The sequence below is a fragment of the Aythya fuligula genome, chromosome 3, assembly GCF_009819795.1.
Source record: "Aythya fuligula isolate bAytFul2 chromosome 3, bAytFul2.pri, whole genome shotgun sequence".
Classification (NCBI taxonomy): Eukaryota; Metazoa; Chordata; class Aves; order Anseriformes; family Anatidae; genus Aythya; species Aythya fuligula.
Window position 1 is genome coordinate 70,406,972 of NC_045561.1, and position 19,061 is coordinate 70,426,032.

Here is a 19,061-nt window from a genome sequence, read left to right on the forward strand (position 1 = left end):
CCCCCCCCCCTACGGCCGCCCGCCTTCTTTGCCGCCCGCCCGCCTCTCTTTTCGCCCCTGCCCGGCAACGCGCACCCACGCCGCCGCCGGCGGATGCGCCCGCCGCCCGCGCGCGAGGCAGCCTGGGAGTGGTAGTCCTCGCGCCGCGCCCCCCCTCTGGCTGCGCCCGCCTTCCGAACTACAAGTCCCGGCGTCCCCTGCGGCTGGTAGAGCTTAGTTTGTCGGGCCCGCCCGCGGGTTGTGGGGTTTAAGCCGAAGAGGGGTTTTTTTAGGGAGATAGAACAAAAATAACGGGGAACTGTGAGGGGCAGCTCCTCGCCCGCCGGCATTAGCGCTGCTCCTTATGGCGGGGAGGTCTAGTGTTGGTTGGTGTATTGGCCAGGAGCGTAGCAGAGGTCAAGTGCTGGGCCTGGCCCCACTGGGGTGCTGGGGAGCTTGCGGGGGGGGAGGGGGGGGGGTGGCGTCCTGAGGTAATTTGGGTTTTTAATTAGCAGCGACACCTCAGTATCAAACGCACAACATTTGGTTTTCCCCCTCGCTGTCGTTGGGGTGCACAATAAAAACGAAGTCCAAAAGCTCAAGCAAATAGTGTGTTACTGTAAAGGAGACACTGCCAAAAGGAGTGGAAAGCTCGCCTTCTTGTTTCACCTAAAGCATCAATAAACATAAATCATGTTAACCCACTGCTAATATTTCTAAGTGACCCTATCATTGTAGAGCCCTTCCAGATTGATTTTTATCTATTTATGTACATATCTGCTAACAGTGCCCCTACCCCTCCAATAAATAAATATATATATAATTTTCCTATCTTCCTTATGAGAGAGTTCTAGTACACTCTATTTGACTACACTCAACTGCGATCCAGGTAAAACGAGCCCGTAGAAAAACTAGTTACAGTATTTTTTTCTATGAATTTGTGTCTAGGCAGTAGGCCAAGTGCCAGGTTTCCCACAAATCACACCCAGGAGACCCAAATTTACCATCCAGCAAGTTTCGTTAGGGGTTGACTATGATAATAAAAAGATAATCGAGAAGACGACGTGAACCCAAGGTACAAAAATAACCCATCCACATAACCAGAATGCAGTAGGTGGTTTGCTTGGTAACTTTTCTCCGGATTTCTTGCTCATCACTCCCCCAGTGTAATTCTCACCCTTACTAGTGCATCTTCCTTACTTCCTTTCTTTCTGCTAATAGCTGCCAACTCTTCACTTCATAATTACAAACAGAAATTAAGCTGACAGAGTTTTAAATAGCGGCAGCGAAAAGAAGCCTCACCTGAATTAGACTAGTTATTAAACTGGTTTTGCAGCAAGGCAAGAAGAACTCGTGAATCCTACTGAATTACTTATGCACACATCTGCATGCACTTTTGTTTGTTGCAAAACCTCTGCTACCACATCTGACTGTGAACATGAAAATACAGCAGAGCACTGGTCCTATCGTAAGTATAATATATTGCCTGCCTCGTTTCATTTTCCATTCAAAAGAATTAAAAAGTGCCTAATATTGCACACTTGGGAAGTTGGTGAGCGTAAGATGAATATAATTTGTTCTCACGCCGAGTAAATACTATTAGCAGTCAGCCTTAAGCTGACTGCTTTTCTCACAGCATATTGTCTTAGCAGCATTGTTCTGTCTGCCTTTCCTAACAGAGACAACTGGTGGTGGAGAGCCAGATGGAGGCAAGTGACAGGGAGCGAACATTTTAGTGCCCATGTGTCAACAGTATTGGTAAGTAAGGAGGTTACAGTCGTTTGGTAAGGTCTCCCATCTCTCTTTTTCTGTTTGTTTGGTTGTTTTTTTTGTTGTTGTTGTTGTTGTTGTTTTCCCATGATCTTAACAGGATTTGGATAGAAATCCTCAGACCTGGCTAGCCCCACCGTGAAAGCACGTATGCCACACTGGCTGGCTAACTAGGCAAAGAGGAGGGATTGAAGGTGCAGGGAAAATCAGAGTCCTGTGAGCTCCCTTGTTTCTTTCTGCCCCTCAGAGAATGTGTTCGTTTATTTTGAATCGTGGTTCAGATTTCTTTTTGTCAACTATGAGATTTACACTCTCTTTAGTTGTTTCTGCTTGCTGCAGAAGTTCTTCTCTCAGGATGGAAAAGGTGAGCATAAATTCAAAAAGAAAGTTTAATTCCTTGTCTGACATGAACTTTGAGTTAAATTTCAAATCTGAAGGGAGAGAGGTCAGCTGTGTTTGTCAGTCCAAAGATTATCTGCAAGAAATCAAGCATTCAGAGGAACAACCAGGAGGTTAGGTACTCGTGGATGTGTTACTACACATTATTTATTCAGCTATGACAAAAGAATTGCTGGCATAACTTCAAGTGGCGATACACCACAGTCTCCTGGCATGCATCCATAGAAGCAAGTATGAACGTATGATTAATTCTTAAATTTGATACAGTGATACTTCTTAATTAGTTTGTTGTTTGTTTTTAAAAGAAAAAAAAATACATTTAACTGGAAAGGAAACCAAATTGCTCTGTTATCCAGCTGGAATTCTCTAGCCTTGTGACAAGTGCCCAAGTTAACACATTTAGTCAAACACAGGCATATTTTGTCAAAATTTTTGAGGAATGCTGACTCAGGATAAAGCAAAAATAACATAAAATCATGAACTAATTATACTAATTTTGCAACGCTTTATGTGGAAAAATGACTTTCTGATCCCTGCACTAGCAGCCAGTGCTTTGAAGCACGGTCTTTGGATATCTTCATTAGTCCTTACCTGCCAGATAAGAATATTTAGTGTATAAATATAATTTGTAATATACACATAGATTAACTATTATATTCAATTCCTCTTCCCCCTTTTTACATGATATTATCTCTTTCTACAGGGATGATCTGCATATATACTTTTAGATTCTTTCTTCTTCAAAATGGCATCCACCTGCTTACAGCTCACAAGTATTTTCTGAACCCCTTGTTCCAAGAGCAGCTGTTTGAGCTGACTGAAATCCAAACTGTAAACAGACATGTAAAAATGGCTCTAAGTCCATAAATCTGAGAACATTTTTGCAGCTTAATTAATCAGATTAGTAACGCAGACTATTAATTGCGTATTTGTTTTCGTCAGAATAGATGAAGCTAAAATCAAGTTTATTCCAGAGTGTTTTGTAATAACTCCAGAAGAGTGGCTTTTGATGGAAACTCTGTTAATGAAAACAAGCCACAAAATCCATTTTCCTAGAGTAGGGTGAATGATCAGGCCTGGGTCTAAAGTACCTACATGTATGGGAGCCCAAGACATTCCTGTGGTGGGAACATCTTGGACCTTTGCAGGCAGGTAAACCCTGATCTGCCTCTGCAGGATTTCAGAGGAGGTCTGGAAGAGATACAAAGAGGTCTGGAAGAGATACAAAGATCCTTGGACACATACTTCCTCATGGGTTGAGCACACCTGTCTTTACAAAGGAGTGAAGTTCATACCTCCAGAGGCCAGAGGAGGCCTTCTATTATGCCCTTGTTTTTCTTTTTCCTATTGAGGACCACCTATACTTTTGGATAGCTGGCAGACTAATAATGCGGCTGGGTTAAACAGGCATCAATCTAATTTCTACACTGTTAAAACTTTGCTTTTCTGGAGGTGAATAAAGGGACAGAGATGGTGAATGAAGTGTACAAAGGTCCTACAGAATGGATCTGTGTCTGTTACAAGCCATCAACCATAATAATCTATAGAAGTACTGTTCAAACTTGTGTTCTTTTAGGTTACCACCAAAATGTGATTTTGACAAATACAGATTCAGTTCCTGGGGTGTGCAATACAGTGAGTATATCGTGGCATTTCAAAGTTTGTCACGTACAGAAGCATTGCAGAGAGTTTATTCTGTTAGGTAGAAGATGTCTGAACAGACACAAATGGGAAGTTTTTATATGCTGTCTTGGATAACAAGGTTAAACAGAGAATCTGTTAAGAAAAAAAAAAAGAAAAACAGTGACAATTTAAATAAATCAGATGTTTTTGCTGAAGATTATGCTGTCATTTTCTCCAATTATTCTTGACATTTCACCCAATCGTATTGTGATCCGAGTTAATAATGGAAGAAAAAGAACGGCTCTTGTTGCCTTGTTTATTCTTTGTTCTGAAGGAGATAAGCTGTTTATAAAGATATTTGTTATTTAAATCACTTTTACTGAAGTTGTTTGTTTCCTTGTCTGAGATTCTAAAAATATTGCAACAATTGCAATGCATCTTTGAAATGTCTATTCACTTCACTATGATTTATACTGAAATTCATTCCTAAATGGGCACAGGTGTTGATAGCTGTAACGTGCTAGAATGAGTCAAAACCAATAAATGCCCAATAAAGGAAAGATGAAAGAAAATGCACTGAAAACAGCTCTTTTAAGATGTGATAAATTGGCATTTTAGTTCACTACTTAATTAAGTGTATAACATTGAAGATGTCTCTGGTGCAACTATGTATTTTAAAACAGCTGAACATGTTAGAAGATAACTTCAACCACTGTTAATGTTTTCAAGATCACAAACATTATTTTAAAAATCAGCAATACAATTCAGCATAATTTACTTTTGTTTGCAATGAGTTCTTTAGTGCTTTGATGTGATATTTTGCTATACTCTTATTAAAAAAAAAGCAACTGTTGGATAGTGTTCTATAAAAATGACTCGTACACTTTCTCATGTTGTGCTGAAATTTAACTGTAGAATAAGTTATAGGCATTCTGATGTTGCAAAGCCAAAAATTAATGAAAGTCTTTCATTTGTGCTTTTACCACAAGAAGACATTATTAATCTGTTTCTTGTGCACTCAGTAGTTAACATCTATTGAAGCCACACACTTCAAAACACACTTTTGGGTGTGTTTCTGACAGGAATGGAGGAGGGCCAGCCAGCAAACAGGTAAATATTATGGTGAATGACTCCTGAATGCCAGTGCCCTTTCATGGGAGTGTATACTTCTTTTGCATTGTGTCTTTTGTGTTAAAAAAAAAACAACACTTTTTATATAAAGTCCAAATGCAAGTGGTTGGATGAGGTAGCCAGCTGCCTGCTCGCTTTCATGGAGCTCCCAAGAGCACCAAATGGGCAGCTGAGCTGCTTCTGCCAAGGAGAAGCCTTACAGTAGCTGACCCTACGAGGCTCTGTCAGCATCTAGGATGGGGATATCTGCTTTTAAGGTAATATATCTCGCAGTTGTTGTTTAAATGTATGTTCACGTGCATAAAAGCGATTGTATAGCTGTGTGTAGAGGGGGATCTGCCTCTGACCAGGAATATTTCTCCGTTACATTTTACACATTTAAAGGGAAATAAATAACACAAACTAGAAGTCATTACAAATATATATATAAAAAATAAAAAGACGTTAAGCTGTGAAAATTGCCCCCAGCGGCCTCCCCCCTCAGGCGCCTGGCCCCGGGACTCCATTTCCCAGCGCTCCCCGCTGCCCCCCCCCCCTCCACCCCCAGCGCCGAGAAGATGGCGGCGCCCGTGTCGCCCTTGGTTACTGCGCGCTGCCTGCTGCGGGCTCGGGCGCGGGCCGCCGCCGTGAGGAGAGGTCGGTGCCGCCGGCCCCGCCGGGGCAGGGAGGGCGACAGCAGGGGCTCGGCGACCGGGGGTGGGCAGGAGGGAGCTGGGGAAGAGGGCACGGGGCAAGGGGGGCTTCTCCGAGAGGGGTTGTGTCGGTAACGGGAGCCGCCGGTGGACGGGAGCGGGGGGAGGATGAGGGGGAATGGGTTTAAGGTAAAAGAGGGGAAATTGTTCGCGCTGAGGGTGGTGAGGCGCCGGCACAGGCTGCCCAGAGGAGGTGTTGGTGCCCTAGCCCTGGAGGTGCTCAAGGCCAGGCTGGATGGGGCTCTGGGCAGCCTGGGCTGGGGGGAGGTGTCCCTGCTTCTGTGCCTTTTCTTCAATTAAAAGATTTCACGAGGAATATTTGTGCAAAGCTGCAGTTTCCCTCACAAGATTCCACATCCTTCATCGCTAGCTGAGGTTGTTAATTGGGCTGTGCATGGAAACAGTACAAAAAATCGTATTTTCATAATAATAATAACACAGATATCTATGGAAAAAATCAGAATTCTACTTCTGCTGTAACGTTCATGTTTCTCAAGAAGTTTAAATAGTGAATATATATTCAGATATTAGTGAATGGACTGTAAGAAGACTAAATAAGGGTTAAGTGGTTCAGCTAAGGTCACATGAGGCAAAGACGAGAGAGAGGACAGCCTCAGTCCTTGCTCTGGTGTCCTAGTGGCAAGCTGCCTTTGCTGATTTGATCTGCTCATTTCGGCAGCTGTATATTGAAGAATAGCTGTATATTGAAGGATTTCTAAAAGTTGCCTTCTGTTGCAGCACCCCCCACCCCCAAGGGTGACGTTGGTTTAGCGGCAGTTCTTCAACAAGTATTAACTGGAAGTATTTTCTGTCTCTTAAGGCTAATAGCGATTAACCACTACAGCAAAATATCATAGGAAGTGGTTAATTTTCTATCTCTTGCGTCTTTGCAATGTATTTTCTTCAAAATGTGCTGTAATCAAACACAGTTTCTGAGTGTAGGGGTAATTAGACAAATGTAATTGTTCCTAATACTTAAAAAGGTCGATGTTGTCTTCTAGCCTTAAGCGCCATAAAGGAAAATTATTTCTGATCCTTTTCACGATACATACGTACAGAACAAAGGTTAAACATGCTTTTTTCACAATCTGTCCCTTGAAGGGTTTGTTTCAACTTTAATTTATTTACAAAATTAACAATACATATATTTACACGTGTACTGTACCTGACTGACACTGTAGCGAAGGGAACATCATAATCTGAAGCTTAATTTACCTTTTGCAATAGGAATTGGGTTTCATTTGTCTAACCTTTGCTTCTTTAGCTGGATATTATCTATCTTTTAATGGTTTTCCCTTTTTTTTTTTTTCTTTATATTTCTTTTACATGTAATTCCATTCAAGGTTCACAGTTCTAACAACATGTTTAAAAGATGCTTTGTTCAATAGCAGTAAGGGATCTTGCAGACCAAATTTTAATTAATCTGTGGAGTACAACACTCTTTCCTCTCTGAGTAATGAAGAATCACTTTAAAGGCACAAGATCTTTTTTGCATAACTCTGAATTTATTAATGTCAGTTTTCAGGGTGTTGGCTTCTGCCCTCATAGAAAGATACAAAAGGTGAAATGTGTGTTAGGGAAGCCCAGGTTCTTTTCCTACCCCTCAAACACAGGAGAGACAAGGGCCTGCTGGGGTTTTTGTCATGGGAATTCTCTTCCGATAGACGAGACATCACAGGTCAGTACCGTACATAATGAAATCCAGCTACTAGGAGAGGAAAGAAGAGATTTACCAGGGTGAGTGGTGTTTTTCTCAGTCACCCTTCTGTGCTCTCATCCTCCTGTCAAGATCAGTTTATGATACGCTACGACCCAGCTTCCATTTCAGATTGTCTTCTTACAGAAATAACTCTAGTGCCTGCCTCAGCTGTGACTATTGCTCTCAGAAGCAGTGCCATTGAAACTCGTGTGCCTTTTTCCTGTGCCGTCTCAGGCTGAAGTTCTAAGTGGCAGTAGGAAAGCTCGACAACATACTGATTAATTTTTCAATTTGTTGCTGTTTTCCAGAGCAGAAGGTCTTTGGAGTTAAGAACACTTTTATTTTTTTTTTTCTGTGGGTACTTATCTTTGCAGTGATAAATGAAAGCTACTTTATTGAAGGTATCCTAAGCAAGTCACTGTAAGGGAAATTGTTATAGTTTCAGATTGGCATTTCCATTAAGCATTAATAAGTTTTTATTGTCTTTGTTTTTTTTTCCCTCAGATTTTTCCAAGAAGGACCTTTTTGGTGGATGTGTATTGCAGTAGGTCACTATTAAAACTTGACCTGCGATGCTTGGGTAGGCAAGCAGAAAGGCAAATGCAAGCAGCTAGTTTTGTGGCTTGAAGTAAAATGAGATCGGATTAATGCTTATGTTTCAGGAACAGCAATTCGAAGTTGCAAGCCAGTGGCAATTCTTAAATTAGCATTGAATTTTAGGCAAAATGTGAGAAAATCCAACACTGTAGCCTACCCTGGGGGTGGGAAAGATTATGGATAAGCACATAGCTCTAGCTTTACACTGTTTTATGTAAAACTGAGTAATGAGGTACAACTACAGAAAAGCTCAATGTAACTAGAAAAATACATAGAAATAGAAAGTGGTTTCTCTGTGTTTAAACATTTCAAAAGGGAACTAATACAAGGAAGTAACAGTTTATGTAACATGAATATGTGAAGTAGTAGGAGAGAAAGTGAGTTTTTGCGACATAGGGAAGGCTGCTAGGACTAATGCACTGAATTATGTGTAAGTGATTCCTAGTGAAGCAGTAGTTTCCTTGGTATGCAATGATGGAAGGTAATTGTCTGCTATTCCTCTGCCATATATTAAAATTTCTAAAAATTCCTTTTCTTTATCCATTCAGGGAGTGATTAGTGAGGAGCTTTAGTGGTGTGAATGGTTTTGCAGCCTGTCCCGCAAAATACAGTTCAGAATGGAAGACCTGTATTTTGTTTCTCTCTGTCATTTATCATTTGAATAGCTTGTCTTCTGTTGACCTACCTCTAAAACCCCTTTTATTTTCTTTCTAGGGACATCAGACTTTGCTTTGCAGCTATACCTTTGAATTTAACACTTACCAGTTACTGCATGTCTGTCGGTACCCCCACCACATCTAAATCCTACCATTCAATATTATTTTAGGAGAAGAGTGAGTAATTTGTGCCATGACACCCTCTGTCATCACTTGCGCATCCTGTTCATCTCTGTCATCTGTTAATGACAAAGTATTTTATTCCCATTCCCGGGACGGCTAGCTGCAAGTACGCGTAACCTGAGACAAAACCCACGCTTCTGAGAAGTCCTGCTTGTGTGCTCTGTCCATAGCCAGGAAAGTCATGAGCCACAAATGCTTTCTTATCCCCAAGTCAGCTTTTATTTTTATTTTTTTCCCCTTCTAATCTTGTGGTAAGGAGTGGGCTTTACAGGTAGGTGCAGTGGGGCACTGGCTGCCTCTTAGGGACATCAAGCTCTGTGTGTTGTGAAGGCAACATGTGATTTAGATGTACAGATCACAATTGACTTTATGTAGCAGTAAATGGTTGAAAAAATAAGATAATCTGTTTTTCCCCATCCCTGCTTCTGTTTGGATGCAGGTCAGGTGTCACTGACCTGTTCCTGATAGATTTTTGTCAGACTTAATCTTAAAATTCTCTCTTCATCAGTCAGTTCATTCACTGCCTTAATTAAGTTTACCATTTATTTCCTTTTTTTTTTTTTAATCATTACTGTTTATGTACCTGGAGATAGCTATGTGCTTTTCTTTAGTCTTCTGCAACAATTTCAATAAAACCTTTACAATGACAAACTCTGAACTCAGCTCTCTGAGATCTCTTCAGCTATGGATGATCTAATTACTTTTAATTCATAGCAGTAACTCAGCTCCTTCAGGACGGAAGAACTTGGTGAAATTACTGACTACAGATGTAACCAGTGACTTTTGCTTTGGAGAAATGAAGGTCTTACAATAAATAAATTAATAAAGTTATATTATAAAAGGATAAAATTGATCAAGTAAAAAAATATTTGGGACAAGTTTAAATTCTTCTGCCCATTTGAGCCCTCCTACAGCACCTCTGTGGGTTGTGACCCATGGTTTAACAAATACTACTTTAAAAGTCTACTCTCTCCTTTGAGTTTGTACCTTTTGTGAAATATGGTGAGAAAACTTAAGGGTGTTTCAGGGCAGATCATACCAGTATTGAATAGAGCAGGGTTATTTAATTTGTGCTTATGTTTTGCCCCTTGTATCTGTATATACACAAACATGCACACATACACACACCTCGGAGTACTTTATCCCATACGGAGTAGTGTCATGGTGAGGTTTTGCTGTCAGTCTGTGATCCAGCATAGCCCTGGATCTTTTTCTGCAGAGCTGCTCTTCAGTTGGTCGTTGTCTGTCTCTTAATTTCAGTTATTCATCAGTCCTAAGCACAATACCTGCTTTCACTATGTTCTATTTGTATTAGGCTTTTTGTACAATTGGGATTCTGAAACTCGATTGGAAACACGTATCTTGTTTAATTGTAGTACCCGTTCATTATGGATAGTTTTCCTAGCTTGTTTTGTACCTGCTTAAAACGTATTTCACTTGGATCTAGCGTTCCTACTTTATTTAGGAGAACACTGTGAGACCCAAAGGCAGAAGTGTTAGTGCAATTAAGATGGTTTTCCTTTTTCTGAGTGTGTTATGTGGTCAGAGAGGAAAACTCCTTGCTCCTGAGAAGTTTGTGTTGCCTGTCATTTATCATGTTGTTAAGTGCTTTACAAAAAAATCACAATCCTGTCTGTACTCATTCCGGTATTTTGCTGTGGTTTAGATCTGTCTTGACTGACCTATGACTTTTTCTGAATTTGTCTTTTTTTGAAGATCACAGTAGTTTCATTTTTTGGTGTGTTTTTGAACCTCACTCGCCATCCAGGAGGCCTGTAAGAAACCTGCTGGAGGCTGTTATGTTGCGTAGGGAGCTTGCCTGAAGCATTAAAGGGTGACTTTCAATGGATCTAGCAATGTTCAAATTATTTGACATTGTTCTGTCTGCTCCATGTTTTTCCAAATCTGTTTCTTTTGTCATTGGTACAAATTATGTTACTCATGATTATACTCAAGCTTTGAAATTACAGCATAAGCAACACCTCTTCATAAACGCCTTTTCAATGAATTCTATTGTTAGGTGTCTGATCTTACTGATTTAGCAAGCGTTCTCTGTAAGCTTGCTCTCTTATTCCTAGTTATATCTCATTTCATGCCTGGTGATTGTGACTTATTTTTAAATTTCAACAATTTCTGCTTGGGCATGGTCCTGTCTCTTCTAAGGAGAAGATAATGCCAGCAGGGCTTCACAGTTGTTGGGTTGTTTACTGTGGTCTTTGACTCCTCAAACATGCTTACAAAACTCATAGTTGGTCTTGTTTGGTAGCTTTTAAACTCTGTCTCTTTCAGCCCACCTCTCTAAAGGATTAATCTATTCAGAAAAATGCACTCTGAGAGATTTTTTTAAGTGGTTTTGCCCCAGTTTGCAACAGAGATGTCAATGCTTCCCTCACAACAGCTCATCCAAATTTTACCAACTTTCCAGCTGGAATTTTTGTGTGTGTTTTTTAATTAGTAAAAGTGTTAAGACATACTAATGTTGTTTTGTAGTAAGAAGTTGATTTAATAAAAAAATAAAGGGGTAACATACTCTAGTGGTTGTAGGTAAGTAATATATAGATATATCTATCTTTGCAAGAACTGTTAACAATGTGTGGTTTTTATGAATATAAGAGGGTGCTTCTCATAACTTCTCCATTAAAAGTCTACTTTTCATTTTACAGCATACACGAGTCAGGTGGCAGATGAGAAGACAGTCTCTGGTACTCTTACAGATGCTAACGCTAGAGCCTTGGTGGTTTGCAGTGGACCTTTGGAACATTACGACTTCCTGATTAAAGAAGAAGAGCTGAGGAATGATGAGCAGCAAAGAAGAGTTGTGCAGCACCTGCAGAAGTTGCACGACAGCCTTAAAGGCTACACCATCAGTTCAAAAAATCTTCTCTCAAAGGTGGGATTTATAATGATGATAAATATATATATATATTTTTTAATTTTATTTGATCATAAGAATGTGCTTAAAAACACAAATTTCTGTCATTAACCTGAATCTTATTTTTGCAGCTGCATCTTTACAGGTAGATTGTTGTTCATGTTTGGTTCTCTGTTTTTTCTTTTTCTGATTTGTAAAATTCCAGTGGCATGCTACCAGCAAAAAAATGTTATTTCAATAATTCTGAAAGAAAGTCTTGTATGATTATGGTTATGTCTGTGTTTCCCAAAGTGTTACTTATCTGTAGGAGAGGGTAGCTTAGGCTACATTTTTTGCTCTGAAGCACTGGCATAGCATACGTGTGTTTGGGTTACAGACACTTAACATTGATGTGTTGTGTCTTGGCAAATGTTCCATGCATATAAGTGAAGTCGGCCAGCAGGTTCTAAATAATCCAAGTTAAATAATCCAAATTAAATAATTTAATTCTGCAAAACATTATAATATAAATCTTTCTTTTTGAAGTCATGTCAGATCAAAAAAAAAAAAAAATTAAAAAATGTGGCTGATGTTGGTAGTCCCCAGCTGGGGGGCTGAGAAAAGAAGGCAAGATCTGCACCCGAAGTGTATTTTTTTGTGAGCTTCTTTTAAAAGCAGCATTAACAAAAACAGCGTTTTTTTAATGTTAAAAGAAACATTAACAAAAAAACCAGGCATATACCTGTCCTACATTGCATTAAAAACCTCAGTTGCTTTAGCATTATTGCTGCTGCAGGCCTGCTGTTGCACTTCTCTAACTTTTTTCCTGGAGTATTTGATGCAATGTTTTCCAGAGCTGCTGTGGCAGTACTTTGCACGTCTTGTTCTCGTGCTGTTGTTCTTGTAGTGTTGCTCTTGTGGCCTTGCACCTGCACATTCTGATAGTGTTGTTATGGCAGGTTCTCATGGGAAGCAACTAGAACTGGTGTGAGAATGACTTCTCTTCCCCTGCTTTCCTTGCTTCTTGTGTTGTAGGCTTTAGTTTATGTACCAGAAAGTCAAACAGAGCACAGCAAAGCAGATAAGTCTTTAAATACTTAATAATTATTAGCCAGTAATAGATTTTGACAGAAGCTGAATGACCAGTGAAGGTGCAACATTTGCACCTGGTTAACATACTCCTGTCAGCACAGATTCATAAATAAAGGTGGGGGACACAATTGGGCATTTGAGTGAGTCTGATGAAAATGATATTATGCTGGGAAATAACATAGAAAAATCCAAATTGCCATGATTGTCTTGTTGACTTTCCTGGCCTCTTGCACGGGGGAGACACGTCCTGTGTCGACAGCTTTGTACTCTTCCCAGACACTCACTGGGAGTTCTCTCTGTTCTTTCTCTCTATTGCATGACTTTTGCTTTTATTTTTTCATTAGAAATAACTTTCACTGTTACAGTCAATGTATGTCATCAGCTGCAGGCTGTGTTAATAGATCTCCACAGCAGCATCTTGCAGTATCCATTATGCAACGCACCTCATCTCATGGGCATAAAACTGTTTGTGTAACGATTGGACTCATTACTTAACTATATACTTGCCATTACAACCCCAAATTCACCGATTACCTGGCACAAATACTGTACTTTGTTTGCATGGCAAGCTTCAATGATGTAGAATGAAATCAGAGGAGTCAAAACCTGCAGGGCTGGCCTCTGCCTTTTAGATACCAAACTACAGTTTACTAATCTAAGGTTCTTGAAATTTATTCTAGTTTCAAGGAGTTTAAAAAAAAAAAAAAAAAAAGAAGCAGAGAAGCGAATATTACTATGAGAACAAGTATTACACCAGTGGAAATACCTCTTTCAAATAGGCAAGTGTAACAGGATACAGAACATTGGGACACAGTGCTCGTTTATCAGTTTGCCTCCATATCCATAGAAAACTTCAGGCTCGTACTTGTAGATGGATATCGTGTATTTGCTAATCATATGCTCGACTGGAAATGCCTTCCTGCCTCCTGACAGAGGGAAGCAGACCAAACACCTAGGAAGGAGCTCTTTTTTTGTTGATCATAGAATCATAAAGATTGGAAAAGACCTCCAAGATCATCTAGTCCAACTGTGATAAACAGAGAGAAGAAACCTGAATGAGAAGTAATTCCAAGGAACAGAAGTCAGGCACTGTGGAAGGAAAAGCACGAGCGTGGTTAATAAAAGGAAGCAAAGTGCTAAGGGAAGTTGGTTCCCAGAGGGCAAGGAGTATGTCGTTGGAAGTTCTGTTCTTTCAGAAGTTAACCCGGTTTTGAGCAGGGAGTTTGACCATGTAGTCTTCTGAGGTCCCTTCCAACATAATCGATTCTGTAATTTTGATTTAGATAAGGGGTTTGGAGCATATTTTTACCTTTTCCAGCTGGTGCATTAGCTCATCACATTACTTAGCTTTTTACTTAGCCAACCAGCCAAAAGAGCTTATTCTCCTACTACGTTTAGCATTGGTGCAGCCTCACCTTGAAGATTGCGTGCAGTTCTGGGCTCCACAGTATAAAAAGGATGATAAAATCCTTGAAAGCCTCCAGAGGAGGCCAACAAAACCAGGTTTGTCTAGTCTGGAGAAGAGGAGGCTCAGAGGTTATCTCGTTGCTGTCTGCAACCTCCCATGTTGTCTTATGTCCTTACAGGCTCTTGAGTCTAAACAAGACTGTGGGCAAGTATTGAAGAGAAGAGAAATGTGCTGTTTCAAAAGTGGTTGTTGCTTATCTTTGTTATCCAAAGCAATATTGTGGCGTGCCTGAAAGAAAACTGTTTTCCTTTGGTTGTAAGGAGTTCAAGCTGGATTCCTAAACCTCTTTTGCTTGTGTGAAGTAGGCAAATTATTTCAACAAGTGTGATCTAACAGGCCAGAGATTTGTGTACAAAGGATGTTTAATATGAGAAGTTGTTCTTTTTCTTTCTTTTCTCTAGACTTTACCTTAAGCTTTGGCTTTGGATTCATAAGCTCTTAAATCAGATGTCTTCAAAGTATCTGCAGACCCCGTACCTGACTAAAAGAGAATGTTGCTCAAAAGATACCAGTTACTTGGCTTTCTCCTGCATTATCTTTTGGACATCCTGCCAAACTTTTATCCATTTTCATTCTGTAGACGAGTGACAGAGGAATGATCAGTAGGTTAGCATTTTGATCTTTTCTGGTAAGCTGTTTTGGAAATTCGGATATTTTTCTCTAAAAGCTCTGCCTTTGAGAATAACTTGGAGAGCTGACTCGTGTTAACTGGAGTGCTGTGAATCATCATAGTTGTTAGAGCAGGTGTCTCGGAATGGTTAGTAGATCGACCATTATGTGGGTTTGTTTACTGTTTCTTTGACTGGGAAGCGTGTAAAGTGAAGCTTTCTTTACTGCTGAGAGTAAAGTAATACCAATCTTCCTGTATTTAGGAGATTGTGATGGTGCCTTGTCCTTGTATAGCAGCAGAGCTAATCACAATGAAGCCATCTAACCGACCCGAGCAAAGTCAAATGCCATTGCTTTAGGGTGAGGACGTGGATTTCCACTAATTCCTCCAAAGCAATCCTCTCATTGCTTCATGTTCCATTCGTTAATTTCAGCCAGCTTTTAGAGATTGTGATACCTGCCACGTAATGCTGACTTCAGTGAGAATCACAAAATCATTAGGGTTGGAAAAGCCCTCCAAGACCATCTGGTCCAACCATCTACCACCAACGTCACCCACTAAACCATGTCCCCAAGCACCACATCCAGCTTCTCCCTGAACACCCCCAGGGATGGTGACTCCACCACCTCCCTGGGCAACGCGTCCCAACACCTGGCTGCTCTTTCTGAGCAGAAATGTCTCCTCATTGCCAACCCGAACCTCCCCTGGTGCAACTTGAGGCCATTCCCTCTAGTCCTATCACTAGTTACCTGTGAGAAGAGGCCGACCCCCAGCTCCCCACACCTTGCTTTCAGGTGGTTGTAGAGAGCAATAAGATCTTCCCTTATTTAATGAGATTTAATAGATGTAAATGAAATACTGATACATTTTAAGTTGAGAACTTTATGCAACTGAGTCCAACTGTTTAATCAATTACACATAGTAGCGTGAGGTCTTGCTTTTTCAGGAGATCTCTAGAAATTTGAATAACCTACTTTTAGCTTGAAATCTTCAAGGTTGAGAAGGATCTACTGCCACTTCTTAGAAGTATAAGAAAGAAAAGATGCATGGCATTTCAAGCATGCTCATTTTTCCTGGATCTGGCATTGAAGAGAATGTGATTGAGAGGTTGCAGTGAAAAGAAAAAAAAGGGGGGGAGAGGAGAGAGGGGAAAGGAAGGAAAATAGTTGTCAGCCTCTTCTTGGGTCTGATACTCGCTATCTCGTTACCTCAAATGTAAAATACTCTTCTAAACTGAGTTATTCCAGTAGAAATTTATTGTGCTTAGGAGTCAGTAAAAGAATGGTCTGTTTTGCTTTTATTTATTGTCACCTTTTATCTAAATAGTTTTGTTCACGATAAAAAGTGAAAGTAGGATTAGGGAACTGATATTAGATATAATAGAAGCGTTTCAATATTTATCTGAGAGAGTTATATCAATTCACAGGCAAAATGTTTCTACAATAAGCAATTTTTGGGGAAAAAAACAGCTGCTTCCTTTACCATAGTGAATCTGTATTTGTTTTATTTTGATACAGTGTCTTTTGGGCATCGGTTTAGAATGAATTTAAAGGGGAAAATCAATTAGTGTGTTGCTGCAAATCAAGTATGCTTCTGTTTTTCAAAATTATTACTCAAATTTGAACAATGACTTTGATCTTCAACTTGGTGAAAGCACGGCCTTGTATGTGGAGATATTTTGAGATCCTCTGAATTGAAGTTCAAGGCCATAAGAGTTTCCATAGATGTTTCAGATCTCTAGCTTTTCAAAATAATACCAATTGGGACATCTTAAGAGTTGTTGAGTTGCTGTACTAATGACTTGAAATAAGCTCAATTATAAGTGAGGTCATGTTTTGAAAGGAGGTATGAACAATAGGAAACGCCATCCAAGACCTTGAAAATGTCTTCAGCTGCAACAGCAACCAAAAAGAAGGTCTGAAAGAGTGGGAGAAAGAGGCAGTTTTCTTAGTGTTTTCTTTTTTTTTTGTGTATGGATTTTTTTTGGTTTTGTTTCTGTTTTGGTTTGGTTGGTTGATTGTTTTTTTGTTTATTAGTTTTCTAAGTGCCATCTGGATACTTGTCTCTTGAATTTTGCATATTTTAATTAACCACCTTAACACTGATGTGGATTTTCAATTAAAAGTTTCTCAGATCAGTGTGAAATATTCCCAGGAACTGAGTTGTTTTCTCTTGGTGTCTGAGGCAGGCAGCACTGGTGAAGGTGGGAAGATGTTGCCCATTATCAAATATGCCGAAGAAAGAACAGAAAGTTGTCAGTTTTAAGATGTTTTAATGAATATAATTCTGTAGAGGGGAGGGGATGCTAATTGATTGAGGTTTAAGCAAGATAAATCTAATGCAATGGAGTCAAAGCAAGGCATTCAGTTACAAAAACAGAAAAGTAGAAAATGTTTTGGAAGTAGAGAGGAAAATTCCCTAAGTCTGGGGACACAGATGTGTATATTTTCTAGTGGAATAGTAAATATTCTAGCATACAAATGATTTTTTTTTTTTAAAAAAGTCAAAGATAACTGTTCTATAAAAGGAATGAAGGTTCCTGCTCTAAGCATGTTGTAATGATAATGAATCTTAGTGAAACACTTAAGTTATGATTTTTTTTAGGTTACTGCAAAGAATATTATGGGAATGAAGAATCTTGGAGGACTGGAGGGTATTGACATGCCCCTCCAGTGGTGATGCCTTTATTTGAAAGGATGTGGTAGAGCATTCAAAACATACATTTAAAGATTTATAAATTCTCTCCTTCAAACCCAAATTCTGTGTATCCCTTCAAGTCTTTGGTTTTGTGTACTTTAAGTGTAAGCTCTAACATTCTTAAATCTTAGCACTCTGGCAAAAACAGTGATGTCAGGCAATTCAATACTGACAGGTCAAATACACCTCGATATGATGAGATGAGGGAGGAGAAGCTCATTGACTTTGTCTTTTGTGCCCACTCTTCTCCCATCCCTCCATGAAACAGACACATCAATCTTTATTTTAGGGGAACTGGAGGATCATCTGCATTAGATTTCCCTCCTGTTTGTCTTTCTTTTGGAGTGTGTGCTTCAATGGAACCAAGATCAGGCTCCTGCCTTCTTTGCTCTGAGATACTGCTGGCTTTCTTGACTGCTCTCTGGTCTCAAGTGAGCCAACAGCATTGACTGGATTTTATCAGAAATCCTAGTGAAAGTTGATCTTTTCCTTACGCTATTTTCCAGGCTTCAGGAGATGAGAATCATTAATTAAAAAAAGAAAAGGTCAATTTTAGGGTCATGTAGAGTAGCTTGAAACCTTTAGGATGTCTGCATTTCAGAACTAGAAATCTAGTGATTGAATTTTTACAAGTACGTATTGTATTTTTTAACAAGAAAAACTACAGTTGATTGGAAAATACATCTAAAATTGCTCTAAAGTTTAGTGTTCTACAATACCTGACAGGATTGAGAAAATGAGCACCCTAAGTGGTGATAGTGTCACTTCTGTCAGAAGTATACAGAAGATAATTTTACTTGAAAATAAAATATTTCCTACAAATATCTTTAAATTGCTCAAAGATTATTTGCTTTTAGAGTTTATCAGCTTCAGCAAATGTATTCGGATCTGCCACAGTATCCCTCTTTTTTTTTTTTTTTTTTTTTTAAGGAATCAGATACCACTTAACTATTGTTATCTTAACAAAAAAATAGTAATTTTTTTTTTCTACTTTAAAGTAATCAGGAGTTGATTTAGACTTTCTGGAATCCAAGCTATTTTATTGCCTTCCTTTTGCCAACAACCAAACCAAAATCCTTTACTGCAACCTTTTTCTAGAAATGGTAAGTATTGGAGTGAGAATAAAACATACTCGAAAAGGAAAACTTTAAGATAATTAAATGTAATTAATAAACATATTTCAGTTTTTAAAAGGGTATAAAATATAGGCATTACTACTTGTTCTAGTCATATTATCTTCACAAAAATAGGTAAAGCAGTACTGTAAGCACTCATCTCTCTTCTGAGTCGTAGGAAAAGCTGCATACCTCATTAAAACTTTATTTTTATGTAATAAATTTTGTTTTACCTTGTTAAAATGCATGCTATTAATCTCAATATAAAAATAAAGAAACTTTTATGTCTGATACACAGCGAAGAAAGGAGAATTGGGAAAAAAAAAAAACTAACTTTGAGAATTAATTTCAATGAGTTCAAGCTCTTAAAAAGTGTACACAGAAATATGTACGTCAATTAAATGGTCTTGCTATGCTTTCAACGCTCTAGCAGGTAGCTGCAGCCATGGCTATTAATGGAACTGTTTCAGAACATCTGAAAACCCTGTTCAGCCACAGA

General features: G+C 39.3%; 1 protein-coding gene across 1 annotated transcript in view; it reads left to right on the plus strand.

The window, feature by feature from the left end:
- The first annotated feature begins 5,457 nt into the window (after positions 1-5,457).
- AFG1L (AFG1 like ATPase) overlaps positions 5,458-19,061 on the plus strand; it is a 62,755-nt gene continuing 49,151 nt past the window's right edge. Inside the window, exons 1-2 of the mRNA XM_032184359.1 lie at positions 5,458-5,538; positions 11,393-11,619. Of these exons, the coding sequence (XP_032040250.1) occupies positions 5,460-5,538; positions 11,393-11,619 (306 nt within the window). The 5' untranslated portion in view covers positions 5,458-5,459. The remainder of the gene's footprint in view (positions 5,539-11,392; positions 11,620-19,061) is intronic.